The sequence below is a fragment of the Pectinophora gossypiella genome, chromosome 6 (genome assembly GCF_024362695.1).
Source record: "Pectinophora gossypiella chromosome 6, ilPecGoss1.1, whole genome shotgun sequence".
NCBI lineage: Eukaryota > Metazoa > Arthropoda > Insecta > Lepidoptera > Gelechiidae > Pectinophora > Pectinophora gossypiella.
The window spans coordinates 9,150,988-9,164,984 of record NC_065409.1 but is presented as its reverse complement, the minus strand read 5'-3'; the positions used below and the strand labels follow the sequence as shown (position 1 = coordinate 9,164,984).

The following is a 13,997-nucleotide window of genomic DNA, read 5'->3' as shown; positions in this document are numbered from 1 at the left end:
GAAGGAAGACCGCACCAAAAATCTAGCGCCTTTAAAAACGAGATGAATAATCCAGTCTATCTTTCATTACAAAACACTTTCTATTACCAACTCATGTTCATAGACGTTGATTTGGTACGATCAAATTTTACAATCATATTTTAGAAAAAAAATATGTTAATTCGATCTCAGGATCATTAGACAAGAATGCAATAAGATTATCATAATACTTTTTGATGTAGCGATTATGGTTCTGGCAAAGATACACGCGATAGATATATTTTTCTTAAAACCCGTTCTATACAGACAGAACACAGAACTTATAGGACAATGAACAAATGCATTTACTGTGATCAGAACTATAAAAATCATAAATCAAAACTGAACTTTTGTTATCTTTTTAATTGGCAATATAACTATAGTCTTTCACTTTTGTCTACACCTATTTAGATTTCATTAATCTGGCTCAGTTTACGTCAAATAAAACAAGCCTATTACGACACTCTATACATATAATAATAATAACTAAGGTTTACAACATGTAGTCTAGTTCGTATCTAATGTAGTGGTTGTTGGGGTCGTTCTGTATCCGCGGGTAGCCGGCGACGAGCGCGTCTTGTCCGCCGATATAGAGCGTGTTGTAGATCTTCCAGTACACGTCGCGGACCTTCCTCGCGGGGTGGAACAATCCCTGAAACAAACACAATGATAATTTATTAGTGAATAGATTATTTGCCTAATGTCTAGTTAGTGGAGACAAAAAGCCGGAGCTTCGTAACTTATTATTTACCTTTTTTTATTATAGAGCTAATACAAGTAGATGCTGGCAATTTTTTGGTTTATAAAAAAATCGAGCTTGTCCCTGGCAATAAGTGAAACGTTACATTGAGAGGACTCCACTAAGTAGTTGTTAGTACTTTGTTTCGTTTCTTATCATCTACAGCCCCGAAAGTAGCAACACTAAAAACACTTGTGGTTAAACACGTGCGACTACGAACCATTTACATACATACATACATAAACTCACGCCCGTAATCCCTAATGGGGTGGGCAGAGCCACAAGCAATCAAAGACAACTTGCAGCCACTGTTGATACGGTGGCGTAAGCTGGATATGATGAACCTTATGGTGATAAGGGATCAGCCTATCGCCCATAACATTAGTCCATCATGTTAGAGGACACAAACCATTACGAACCATTTAATATGCAAAAAACATGCTACATACCTGTAAAGCATATTGCAGTATCTTGATGGGCCCCAGTGCGACGCGCATGCCCTCGACGGCGTCCATGAAGGCTTGCACCAGATGTGGCGAGGTCTCGAATATGTTCGGCCACACGTGGTTCAGAAGATGCACCAGCGCGTCTTCGCAACCGAACCCGAACACTCCCAGCGCCATGTGCTTTATTGCTGCGCATGCTGTTTGTCGATGGACCAAATCTCTGTAAAAAAAGTTTTATATTAATAATAATTTATTGCAACTCAGTTTTACATATGTGGTAGGTATTAAGGGTGGTTTTTAGATTATTGTGTAATAATCTAATCTCAGCTTTGAGACTGCCCTCAAGATTATGTCAATGGTGCTAATTCCTGTAAGCACCATCTAATTTTATTTTAAGTTATATCTGTCATTTTCTTATCCGCCGAAAAAGAATGGGACGGGTAATCGACAAGCATAAAATTTATGGAACACACGTCAATTTCAAGCACAAATCTAAAACAACCGTCTAAAAATAAATAAACTAATCCTCAAGACCATATCAATGTGACAGTTCTTATATAAAAACGGACTTGGGCATGATCTTGAGGGCAGTCTCAGCTAAGATTAATTTACTAATACCACCCTAAGTATATTATACATAAATACATAATATCACGCTTATTTCCCACCGGTGAAGTCAGACGTTATATATTATCATTTTATTTGTTGAATTTTTTATAAGTTATAGGAAATAATCGAGAAGAAAGGACAAGGATCAGCCCTCGAAATTACTCGTTTTTGATTAATCAGTTGTAAAAGCAAACGAAAGATTAGTTACCTGTCCATAAGTGCGTCTTCTAGCAGCGGGCACACGGCGTAGATGTAATCCTTGCCCATCTCGCCGATATATTCGAAAAGGAAAGACAGAGACTTGAGCACGCCATTCTGCACGTTCAGTTCTGGCACTCTGTACTCGTTCATTAGAGCTGGCAACACCGTGAAGGGCGAGCATGTCTCCGCTACGATAGCGATGGCCACTGTTGTACATACTCTGTGAATGGTAACATAATTATGTAAATAATTCATATTATATAAACTTATAGGATTTTTTTCTAGGGAATTACAAAAGCGTCGAAATTGGTACTTTTTCGGACAATCAGGTGATACAAGCCTGACAGTCCTTACCAAACAAAGGACAGTCTCACAAAGTGATTTCGACAATGTCCCCATCGGGAATCGAACCCGGATCTCCAGATCGTGAGCCTAACGCTCCAACCACTAGACCACAGAGGCTGTTCGACAATCACTAACTAATCACTAGTAGAAACAAAGCTTACCTGTTCTGTCGTTCCTGTACTTTCAAGTTGTTGAGCAGCGTGGCTAACACGTCGTGTGGACCGATAGCTTTGGCGATGTAACCGAACGTGTTGACGGTAGCTCTTCTGATGGCCTTCTTGTGTGCTTTCAGCAGCTCTAGCAGTTCGAAACATATCCTCATCCACTCCCTGGCGGAGACGAACTCCGGACCTCTGTCCGCGATACGGCCCACCAGGTCGATGCAGTTCTCCTGCACTTTCTCGTGCCTGAAATCAAAATAACGTGTTACTATTTGTCTATTACTTACTACTTATTTTTCTTTTGTTGTTTCTCTTTAGATACTTCTAATAGATTGTGTCCTCTTGAACTGATGGACGATATCTATTTGGATGACTTATTGGTATCTGGTCACTATACGGTTCGCATACGCATTAAAATGAATGCGTACTCCAATAGAGATTAGGTACGTTTGTAGGACTATAAACATACTTCCCACTACTGAGCACAAGCAACACACAGGAAGGCAAATGACTGTGTTTTTTATTTTTTAACGTGACTTATTGTAGTTTTGCCGCAGATGGCATTAACTACTTGAAGCGTGCACAAACTGTCTTGCTCGCACTTACTAGGCTGCACATGGTAACAATGAAATTTTTATATGCAGTGTTACCACACTCACGACACTACCGTGTAGTGTCCTACTATAATATACTTTTTATTCGTTACCTGTTCTTTAGAATCGGCGTCAGTCTAGGTAAGAGATCTTTGATGGGTGGCGTCATTTTTGTCATGCCGATAACGTTCACGATCGCCTTCAAAGCTCCAAGAATCGAACCCAGCACTTCGGGATACTCTTCACCCAAGTACTCGTATAAGACTACACCCAAATGCCCCATCAATTTTTCCTGGGGACAAAATAATTATATTGTTAGCCAAATAGACTCAATCACATTTGAATAACCGTGACATGTTTGAACACAGAACACAAAAACTTACAAATATAACAGATAAATAATATGGTACGTGATAGACGAACATGAGAGTGATCTGATAGGTTCAGTTTTTTTCATTTCAAGTGTCGACCCTAAAAATCTTGTGTTAGATTCAAAATTCAATAAGTTGGCACAGGTGGAATCGTCTTAAACCTAAATAAAGATTCTATCTATCTATCTAATTGTGATGTTGTAATTTATAGGAGTCAATTCGGGCGGATAAAAACTTATTTTTAGTTCGACAGCTCTTAACTAGTGCCGTCCTTCACTTCCAAGAAGAGTAAGAAAGAGACAGAGCTAGTTCCAGTCCTGTTAAGTCCAAATTAAGTTGGTGATTATCCGAATCGGCACTATTATGTATTCCTCTCTCATTTCAATGTCAAATGCTGTTATATTACCTCCTGGCAAGTCTTCATGACGACGGCGATGCGGGAGATGAGGTCGGCGGCCTGCTGGCGCACCTTTGCCGACTTGTTGTTCATGCGCCACAGGATGATACCGCAGATCTGAGGCAGGTACGGCTTCACACGCTTCCCGAGCTGGTTCACTATCGTACCGAACCCGTTCAGCATCACCACATCCTGAATATAACATTAATTCTTAGTCACATGTAATTACGTTTGATATTACATCATTTAATGTCTCGTGAGTGTATTAAAAACAGATTTGGATGATAAATGGCTGAATACACGAATAGTTCTCCTAATAATGGGAAAAATATCTGGCTTAGACCGCATTGCTAACGCGATGATCCAGTTTCTGAACAGTTTGCAAGTCTGCCCATAACTCTGCTCACCCGCTATCTATAATTCACTTTATTTAGTTGTTAGGTAAAAAGTCGCTAAAATTTTATTAAGAGTTGGAATTCAAGTATATGATGGACTCTTTAGGTCAGAAAATATTGTTATATACGATGATATGAATCTTCTGCTTCAAGCAAATAAAACTTACCTCAGTGGTCTGTTCTTGGAATGCATAGAGTATGCCGTCAATAAGTGCTTCTTCAAGCTTGGAGTCGATGTCAGCGGCGCCCAGGTTCGCGAGGATCTTCTCGATGGACTCCATCACCATCTTTCTGTATTGCTCATTGTCGTCCTTCAGGTCATCTACGATTCTGTTTATGATCTCTGACGCTCCAACCTGGGTAGGAGAAAGACAAAGGTATGTTATTTAATAAGACATACGAATTGTCCTCAGTAACTAAGGCCCTGTGCGGTTTATCAGCGAGCGAAAAGTATAAGAATCTCTCGTAAGTATTCTACTACTAACTAATTTTTATTTCAAGTAGAACTGTGGTTCTTTTAGTTATTTTAAGCATAAGCTTGGGGTAGTCAGAGATACAGCAATCGCAAGATGAACTAAGTACCCACACCTCACCAAGTCACACGACTGAGCGACTGTTGGATACTATAGGCTTCTTTAAAAAAATGTTCTGTTCGTCAGACAATCCTATAGTTAGTTTTATAAACATCCTCTTCAGTTTTTACAGATTCTTATGTGATATCACGAAATGAAATTTTGGCTAAAACAATAATCTAATGTGACACAGTAAATAGAAGGGCGTTTACTTACTTTGTTAGCAATTTCGACAGTGGTGTCGACCAGTTGCCGGTAGTTGCGTCGGTCGAGCGCCATGCGGTGGTTCCAGAAGTGCTTGAAGAAGTGCGGGAGAATCTCGTCCATTATGTACTGCGGCTCCACGCCGTCGGTGCCGCAACACTGCTTCACTACCTATGGACAAACAATTATTTTAATATTCATCATCAATTTAAGAGCTATGCTCTTGTGGGTACAGCATTTTCCATGCTACTTTTTTAGGGAAAAATAGGGCAGTGGTTTCCCTCTTGTTTCCCCGATACCGACCCCGCCGGCGTGGTCGACGATTTCCCTCATTCAGCGCTTATCGCTATCGACCCACTAGGGTCGATTAATTCTTTCAAATATTTTTCCTTTCAGACGACGCCCTGGGCCGAGGTTCGCGCCCAACTGGGCACCCTCAGGCCTGTTGTCTTAAACGTTGTACCGGGTGAGAGCTTTCAGCGCTCCCCATTTGTCCGGCCAAGTAGTTAATGCCATCTGCGGCAAATCTACAATAAGTCACGTCAAAAAAAAAAAACAAAACGGTTTCCCTCTTGCCTTACGCCCCGCAGTACTCTGTCTGACGCAAGTGGGATGGCGCCCAGAGTAGTCAGAGTAGATTTTAATGTTATCTAATATTCATTATAATTGTTTTAATATTGAAGGGAAGACATGGAATACCTACTTTAGTTTCTTATTTACTAAGAGGTTCGCGATGCATTTAGTGTCTCATATCTTATTGAGAAAGCTGTTAAAATAATAACTGGAGATAATAACTAAGACTTGCTGATCTTATCCTTAAATTGCTGTAAGTTTATAAAAAGTAGAATGTTAAAATAAAAAAGTAATCATTCACGTACATACCCACATAAAGAAAAAGCAATGTGAACTTAAACAGTTTACCAACCTTCAACACAATCTTCTTCATTTCCTCGTCAGGCGACTGGAATTCACGGATGAGAATGAGCATCACTTCTCTTGTGTAGTAGTTGGCGTATTCAGCGTCCATGAGCGGGATGAGGTAGCCAATGGCCTTCAGGAAAGCGGCGAGACCTTTACCACGGTGCGTGCGGATACCCTTCCACAACGGCTTGAGCACAGAGTCGAATGACTCGATACCGTAAGGGGTGGCGGCTTCGGCGAGAGCGGCGCTGGCCAAAGCAGTGATCGTACGGACTTTCTGCTGTTCGTCAACGAGACCTGTGAAGGAATAGATTAATTAGAAACTGTAGCCGAGAAAAGAGATGCAACAAGTTACATAAAAAAAATCCTTCACTGAACACAGTTCTTTTCTTGAATGGAGGGAGCATGCATTATTTTTAACATAGGAATGTGAATAAAATAACTTTCAGAAAGATCGTCATCGTCAGTCAATCAGTATATTGAAGTGAATGACATTTAGTTTAGGGTGGTATTAATAAACTAATCTCAGCTGAGACTGCCGTCAGGATCAATCCCAAGTCCGTTTTTATATAAGAACTGTCACATTGATATGGTCTTGAGGGTTATTTATACCGCCCTTAGACTTTCGTTAACGATGTTTGGCCTGCCTTACGCGGAATAGCAAAGTTATCATATTCGGTGAATAAATTGACATACTGGTAAGTGACAAGTGGCGCGCGCCGATTTATACCACAGCAATAAAGGCCAGGAATTTTCGTTCTGTCATTTTTGAGCCACAAGAATCCATGTTTATTTCCATTCACCGATCGTTCTATTCAAGAAGAAATCTGTAGCCAAAGTATACTCACCGTGTTCAATGATCTCAACCAAGGACTTGAGATGCGGGAGGATGGCGCACCCCATCAGGATGGCAATCTGTTGCACGATCTTGATGCCGGTGTGTCGCGCCTGCCAAGACTTCTTCGAACGGCACACGGCCTTCAAGAACGGCAGGAGTGATGGTATACCTGGAATCATTATTATTCTTAGTATTGATGTATAAAATATAATCAGCTAAAGTAGGAATATCGGCGATGCGGAAATTGTTTCTTCTTTCATTGTAAGTTAAATTATTTAAACGTTCTTTTCATTTAATTCAAGATTATCATCAAAGAGGAGCTCGGTGGCGCAGCGGTAAACGCGCTCGGTCTACGATTGTTGAAGTAAAGCAACTTTCGCAAAGGCCGGTCATAGGATGGGTGACCACAAAAAAAAAAAAAGTTTTCATCTCGAGCTCCTCCGTGCTTCGGAAGGCACGTAAAGCCGTTGGTCCCGGCTGCAGTAGTTTTAGGCGGATGAGACGTTCGTTATGTAAAAATTGACGATTCAAAGTGTAACTATGTTACCTACTGAATAAAGATATTTTTGAATTTGAATTTGAATTAGCAGTCGTTAATAACCACCAATCCGTGGTGGTTTAAGGCCCGATCTCCCTATCCATCCATAGGGAAGGCCCGTGCCCCAGCAGTGGGGACGTTAATGGGCTGGTGATGTATCAACAATAAAACTAATAGATTACGTCGTAACAAGATCATATCATCTTCATTTAAAGACAAAAATATATAAAACGAGTAGGTCACTTTATGAAGAACTTGTGTTAAAGACAGTTCATCATATAATTAAACAGACATATATTGGGGATATGTCTGCAAGCAAAAAAGTCAGTGCTGGGAGCAAGTTACAGAGGCTGCAAAAGATCGTGAGGAGTGGAAATCTGGTATTCGAGCCCTAAATCCCAACAGGGGATAAAAGGATTAGAAGAAGAATACATGTCTTACGCCAGTCAATGGTGCTAATTCCTGTAAATACCATCTAATTTTATTTTAAGTTATATCTGTCATTTTCTTATCCGCCGAAAAGGAAAGGGACGGGTAATCGACAAGCATAAAATTTATGGAACACACGTCAATTTTAAGCACAAATCTAAACCAACCGTCTAAAAATTTTAAATCAGTCAATAACCCGACACATTCATTTACTCATTCTTCCTAAAATTAAGAGCTGTGAATCATCCGTCCCTTTCCTTTTCGACGGATATGAAAATGACGGATATAACTTAAAATAAAATTAGGCGGTGTTTGCAGGAATCGGGGCCAATATTACACGCGTGAACTTCGCATAAATAAGTGAACAGTTACCTAAAGCAGAGGCGACGACAGCAAAGGCCCTGGCGGTGGTGTTTCTGACGTATTCGTCGATGTTGTCGATGTCGGGCCTCATCGTGGAGATCATAGTGGCCAGGCCGGCCGCCTTCGCTAGGTTGGAGATAATCTCGCGACCCTCCACGCGGGCGTAGTAGTCTTCGTCGATGAGTAAAGGCTCGATCACCACCAGAATCTGTACGATAGACACATGTTTTAGAATGTCGTCCCACTGCTGGGCACAGGCCTCGTTTAAAAAACCAGAGGGGCTATGAAGCATAAGAAACTGTATAATACATATCAGTGGCGGCCTTAGCAAAATATTTAGGTGGCGCAAGACCTCACGCAGATTACCAAAATTAACAATATAAAAAAAGAAAATACAAAAGGTGGGCTCTAAAAGAGATTCATTACCAGAATCAGAAGACCGGAAACACATTCTAGATGGTATATTGGTTAAATGTTCAGATAATAAAGTTTTCCGGCCAAGTAGTTAATGCCATCTGCGGCAAATCTACAATAAGTCAAGTAAAAAAAAGATAAAGTATCCGAGAACAAAAAGAAAACATTACATCAATGAGAGAAGCAGAGTCAAGATAAAAGATGGCAGTTATTTTTGACGAAAACACAATTATAACCTCCTGCATAATCATTACAAAAGGATAACTTTCCCACTTACTTTGTGCACGTAAGGCCGTACTAAATCGTCCAGTTTATAGAGAATCCTGTCGATAACTTTGACGAGCAAGTGACGTTCTTGATCTTCGAGTGTGGGGCTCATGAGCAGTGGCAGGATTTGGTTGAAGAGCGGCCCCGCCCCGAACTCGCGCGCCTTGTCCGTGATCTGACGGAGCGCCGCCTTGCACATCGGAGGAGTTCCGTTCTGAAAATGTGATTAATAAAGTGGTATAGATTACAGGCGTGTCACTTTACTCATAATAAAAAAACGTTAATAAATACACACGAGTTTTCTTTAATCAACTCGATGAAAGAAAAGGGCCAGGCGACACGAAAGTGGCACGACCTCCTGCCATTGACTACATCTGCAGAGCGTGTGGTAGGTGTTGACGCTGTCACATTGGCTTATACAGTCGTGAAAAACTTTGCCTCCTAGACAGTATCAGTATGATGATGATGGCTCGACGAAATTTGTAAGACATATAGTTTAATAATTCAAATTCAAAAATATCTTTATTCAGTAGGTAACATAGTTAAACATATTTTTTTACATAACGAATGTCTCATGCCCCTAAAACTACAGCAGCTTCTCACAACCTGTATATCCGTAATATGTGAGGAATAATCTTACCTTAATTTTGAGCAACAGTTTCATAATTTTCCTCTCTTTGAGTTCCTCGGGAGAGAGGGTGTCTTCATCGACGTCAATAAGCAGTTTATCAAAGTACTGTGCGTCTTCTGGCTTCATGAATGGCAGCTGCTGGCTACCCTTGGGCTGCGGGTCGAGGAGCCGCGCCGCCGCAGCCGCGGACCCTCCCATTTCCTCCGTCTGCATGAAAAAGCCGATTGGGGTACCAGCCAACGGTGTAGGCGTTGCGGTCAGCTTACGAGCGGGCGTCCGAATCGGAACGTAACCTGGGCAACAATATCAATAGTCAATAACTGGATTACAGTCTCACGACGATAAAGAACAAGCATGCTCCATCATAATCTTAAGTACACAAGCAGCAACTGAGGAGTTAAAGCATAAAACTGGAAGTCTATCCAACGGCATGAGACTGTAAAGACTGTCATCATTCATCTGAAAGAAAAATTGAGTATTAAAATGGGTATTCTCTCTATTCAACAACACATGTATCATGTAATATTTCATTACGAGACGGTGGTTTTCCACATGCGGTTGTCTTTGTTTAATACATGTGTCCTGAAACTAAAGTTGAGATTAATAACTATGGTGTTTTCCGTATTTGTTCCTTAAATATTTAGACTTACGAAAAAAATAAAAGAACATAGTACTTATTTGGAATTGGATTTTAAATTAAATGATACGTACCGGCCGGGGGAGGCAAAACCTTGTACCCAGCAGGGAACATGGCATCAAGTTCTTCATCGGTGTAAGGTCTGTTGCGCTCGTCTATTTCCTTCTCCCAGCGGTAAGCTTGCAGCTGCTCCGGCGTCATGGCGGCGATGTGCCCGGGCGTCGGCGTCGCCATACCCATGGCTTTCACTCCCACCGGTGTAGACTAAAATAAAATTAATGTTTATAAATTGTCTTGTTAAGCAGTGAGCACCTAACGACCTCCGTGGTCCAGCGGTTAAGCGTTGGGCTCACGATCCGGAGGTCCTGGGTTCGATTCCAGGTGGGGGCATACCACATAAATTACTTTGTGGTCCCTAGTTTGGTCAGGACATTACAGGCTGATCACCTGATTGCCCGAAAGTAAGATGATCCGTGCTTCGGAAGGCACGTAAACCCGTTGGTCCTGGTTACTACTTACTGATATAAGTAAGTAGTCGTTACATGAGCCATGTCAGGGGTATTTGGTGGCTCAATAATAACCCTGACACCAGGGTTGATGAGGTTGGTACTCCACCTCATAGCCCACACGATAGAAGAAGTGAGCACCTAAGTTTGAATTGAAGTTTTGTATGAGAAAGGATTTTAAATAATTGTGCAAAAAAAAATCTAAAGTAATTTTAACAAAAATAATCAACTTACCCCTCCTGGTGTGAAAACAGGCGTATGCGGCGTAGGGGTGGCATGCGAGGGCGTGGCGTGTGAGGGCGTCGCGTGCGAAGGCGTGGCGTGCGAGGGCGTGGGCGTAGCGGCGGCGGGCGTAGCGCCGGGCGTCTCGTCCCAGCGCGAGCGCCGCTTGGTGCCCGGCGTCGGCGTTTCCTGGATCGTGTCCACGCCGGCGCCGCGGTCCGTGCGAGGGGTCTCCGCCCACCCGCTGTTGTGGCCAGGGGTTTCTGAAACAATTATTCAATTTTAAAAACTTATTCTGACTCATTGCTTCTATGCTGTTCCAGCTACTTAAAAATCCCGGTAGGGTGTCGATGTTGCGGCCTTTCTAACAAGATGGACCATTATATAGCTGATTATCTGTCAGCATGAGTATGAACGCCATATCCATCTGAAGACTTTGTATCAAAAGTGGCTGAAAGTTGTCTACTGTTTGTTTGTGACATAGCTTACCTCATTTAATAGGGATTATGTAACGACTTATTCTTTCAACCAGTTCATATTCTCTCCATAGGTCTCCATAGGTAGGTTCAGTTTGTTATCCATACAAAGGTCTCTGTTTAACTTACCCCTATCTGTCTTTGGTGTCTCATCCCAACGGTTTCGCCTGGAGGTGTGTTGCGCCGGAGTCTCCCGACCGGGCGTGGCATGTCCAGGCGTGAGGTGTCCGGGGGTGGCGTCCCACACGCGGGCGGAGGGCGTAGCACCCGGGGTCTCACCACCGCGAGCGCCCGCCCCTGGGGTTTCTTCCCAAGCACCTCTCTAAACAAATAATTTATTTCATTTTAGATATTTATACTGCAGTGTGTACCTTCTTTATGTCAGCTAATATCAACTGTTGCAATAATTTGTTAAAGGATTTTGGAATTTACAGTTTATTTATCATAATTATATAACATTCAATTGACTGTTATGCTACTATTAACTTTAATGCTACAACTGAATGAACAAACTTTATTAACACTTGGAATTTTCATTATATCTGCCTCTGTAGTCTGTACTCAATTTAAGTCAATATGTAATTTTCTTTTAATCAATAGCAGTGAAGAATGTTACTCCTATTCATTGCAAATGAAATAAGTAATAAAGAATCATACCTCTTGATCCCAGGAAGGTGTAGCTTGAGAGCTAGGTGTGGATGAAACAACCTTCTTAGCAACCGGTGTCTCATCAGAGCTCTGATCCCAGCGTCCCTTGCGCTTCTGAGCTGGTTTGGCTGCTTCTCCATTAGATTGTGCCACTGGCTTCAAAGTACCCTCCCTTGCTTTTTCTAGAAGTTTTTTTCTTAGCTGAAATAAAATGTTAAATTTATTTTTGTGTAAAAAAATTAGGGCCGAATAGTAGTTAGTTTTATAATTGTTAATTTGGACATTATCACTTTTATTATAAAAAGCCTATTTGCTCAAACATTGAAAGTTTAGTAAAACATTATTTGTGTTAGCAAACATTATTAACATTATTATGCTGCTGCAACATAATAATGAAAATACAGTCTTATAAAAATATAATTCAAAAATAGAAATTTCAAATAATCTATACTTACTTCAGTTTCCTCTGCACGGAGATATTGCTCTTTCATAATTTCTGTGTATGTCCTGGATCCAACATCTGGTGTCTTGCCACCTGGAGACATATGAAATGTTAATATAAAAGTTAAAACTTCTATCATGTGGGTTGTGAGGTGGAGTACCAACCTCATCAACCCTGGTTTCAGGTCTGGTGTAAAGTTAAACTGAACTACTTTGTAATGTATCAATAACTTTGTATTCTATTTTATTGTATTGTATTTTATACCAATAACACATAAGCAAATTTGAATCCATATTCTATGACTACCTTCGCTTATAATGGGTATATTTAACAGAAAACTAGTTTATTCATAAAAGTATAATATAAACAGAAACAAAAAAATGCAAAAAACTATCACATACCTTCAGCAAAAGGGTCCATACGAGGTGGTGATATAATTAACCTGCGCCTCTTTTGACGATAATCATCTTCTCTATCTGCGATGGTTGGCCTCCTTTTATCTGCGAAGGGGTCATAATCCTTGTCACTCTGAAAAATAAATTAAATTGTATAATAAAAGGATTTTCACAAAATGCATAGTATTGATATGTGCCTTAACTGCTTTATAATCTTGTATGGCCTATATAAAATACATAAAATAAAAATAATTATAGTGAATTTATATGGGTGCAACTATATTATGAGCTGATAAAACTTTTATGTGTTTATGTAGGTTGCAGTTACCTGTGCAATATCATTGAGTAGTGAGGCTGGTGCTGTATATCCAGGTCTCTTCTGAGAAATAGGCACATTCTCGACATCTTCATCTTCTACCTCGTCGTTAGCAGCAATGGACGTTACATAGCCATCATACCGCGATTTGCCGCCTTGCCCAGCATTGTCATAAATATCACTATCGTAGTAGGACGCATCCCCAAGCGAGACACCTTTATTATTGGCGCCATTTTCTGGTAGCTCATTTTTCTTTGACTGAATCTCCCTTATTTGGGCTTCAATTGCTGTAAACAAATGTTAAATGTAGGTACTGGCATCGTGTTGGAACATAACCAAACATTGATATGGTTTAGTTAGGCGCAAATATGACAAGGTTAGACAATTTTAGATCAACAATGAAATAAATATAACAAGAAAATTGTGGAAAACCGAATGTATGGAGAAATATTCAACGTTTTGACACAATATTTTGTAAGTTGTTCATAAAATGGCTGGCATCTATTTATTACAAAATACAAATTAAATAGGTATACCTTCGTGCGTCCTAGGTATTTTATCCATTATTTAGCTGTCATGTACACAAAACTCTCAAGAAAGGCAATTTTGCAATCCAATTTACTAATATTTCTTGAAAATCGACACACAACAACTCCGACTCTCCCCGTCGGTACAAATCACTACTACGAAAGATAGATTTAAACTCACTCGCTTTACACTCACTAACTTATTGCACCATCATCGATTCGGTTCTAACAATGTTCTATCATTTAAAATTAAACACATTAGTCACATTACAAATATACAATTAGTTGTATTTGTTATATAGATCTACAAGAAAATTACATTTCAAGAACTTTTGACCATTTTGAATACGAGAGCGCCGAGCGAGATCAATATGAC

At 40.5% G+C, this 13,997-nt stretch overlaps 1 protein-coding gene across 1 annotated transcript; it reads right to left on the bottom strand.

Annotated features, from left to right (window-relative positions):
* Positions 1-473: 473 nt before the first annotated feature.
* On the bottom strand, positions 474-13,769 carry LOC126367700 (splicing factor 3B subunit 1). The gene is made up of 21 exons (XM_050011359.1): positions 13,631-13,769; positions 13,107-13,381; positions 12,785-12,911; positions 12,397-12,476; positions 11,951-12,142; positions 11,423-11,615; positions 10,830-11,080; positions 10,164-10,353; positions 9,462-9,745; positions 8,832-9,035; positions 8,150-8,348; positions 6,821-6,979; positions 5,977-6,269; positions 5,064-5,222; positions 4,443-4,631; positions 3,890-4,072; positions 3,226-3,404; positions 2,520-2,765; positions 2,021-2,233; positions 1,207-1,423; positions 474-670 (listed from the first exon to the last, which is right to left on the bottom strand). Exons 1-21 carry the CDS (start codon positions 13,656-13,658, stop codon positions 512-514), a joined length of 4,020 nt encoding a protein of 1,339 aa, XP_049867316.1. The 5' UTR covers positions 13,659-13,769; the 3' UTR covers positions 474-511.
* Positions 13,770-13,997: the final 228 nt, after the last annotated feature.

Bases quoted from the DNA above. Each gene is read 5' to 3' on its own strand.
- LOC126367700 (XM_050011359.1), bottom strand. From the start codon at position 13,658: ATGGATAAAATACCTAGGACGCACGAAG. The intron at 10,354-10,829 runs GTAAGTTGATTA...ATTTTATTTTAG, and splicing joins CTGTTTTCACACCAGGAGGG to TCTACACCGGTGGGAGTGAA. The intron at 5,223-5,976 runs GTTGGTAAACTG...GTTTGTCCATAG, and splicing joins TGAAGAAGATTGTGTTGAAG to GTAGTGAAGCAGTGTTGCGG.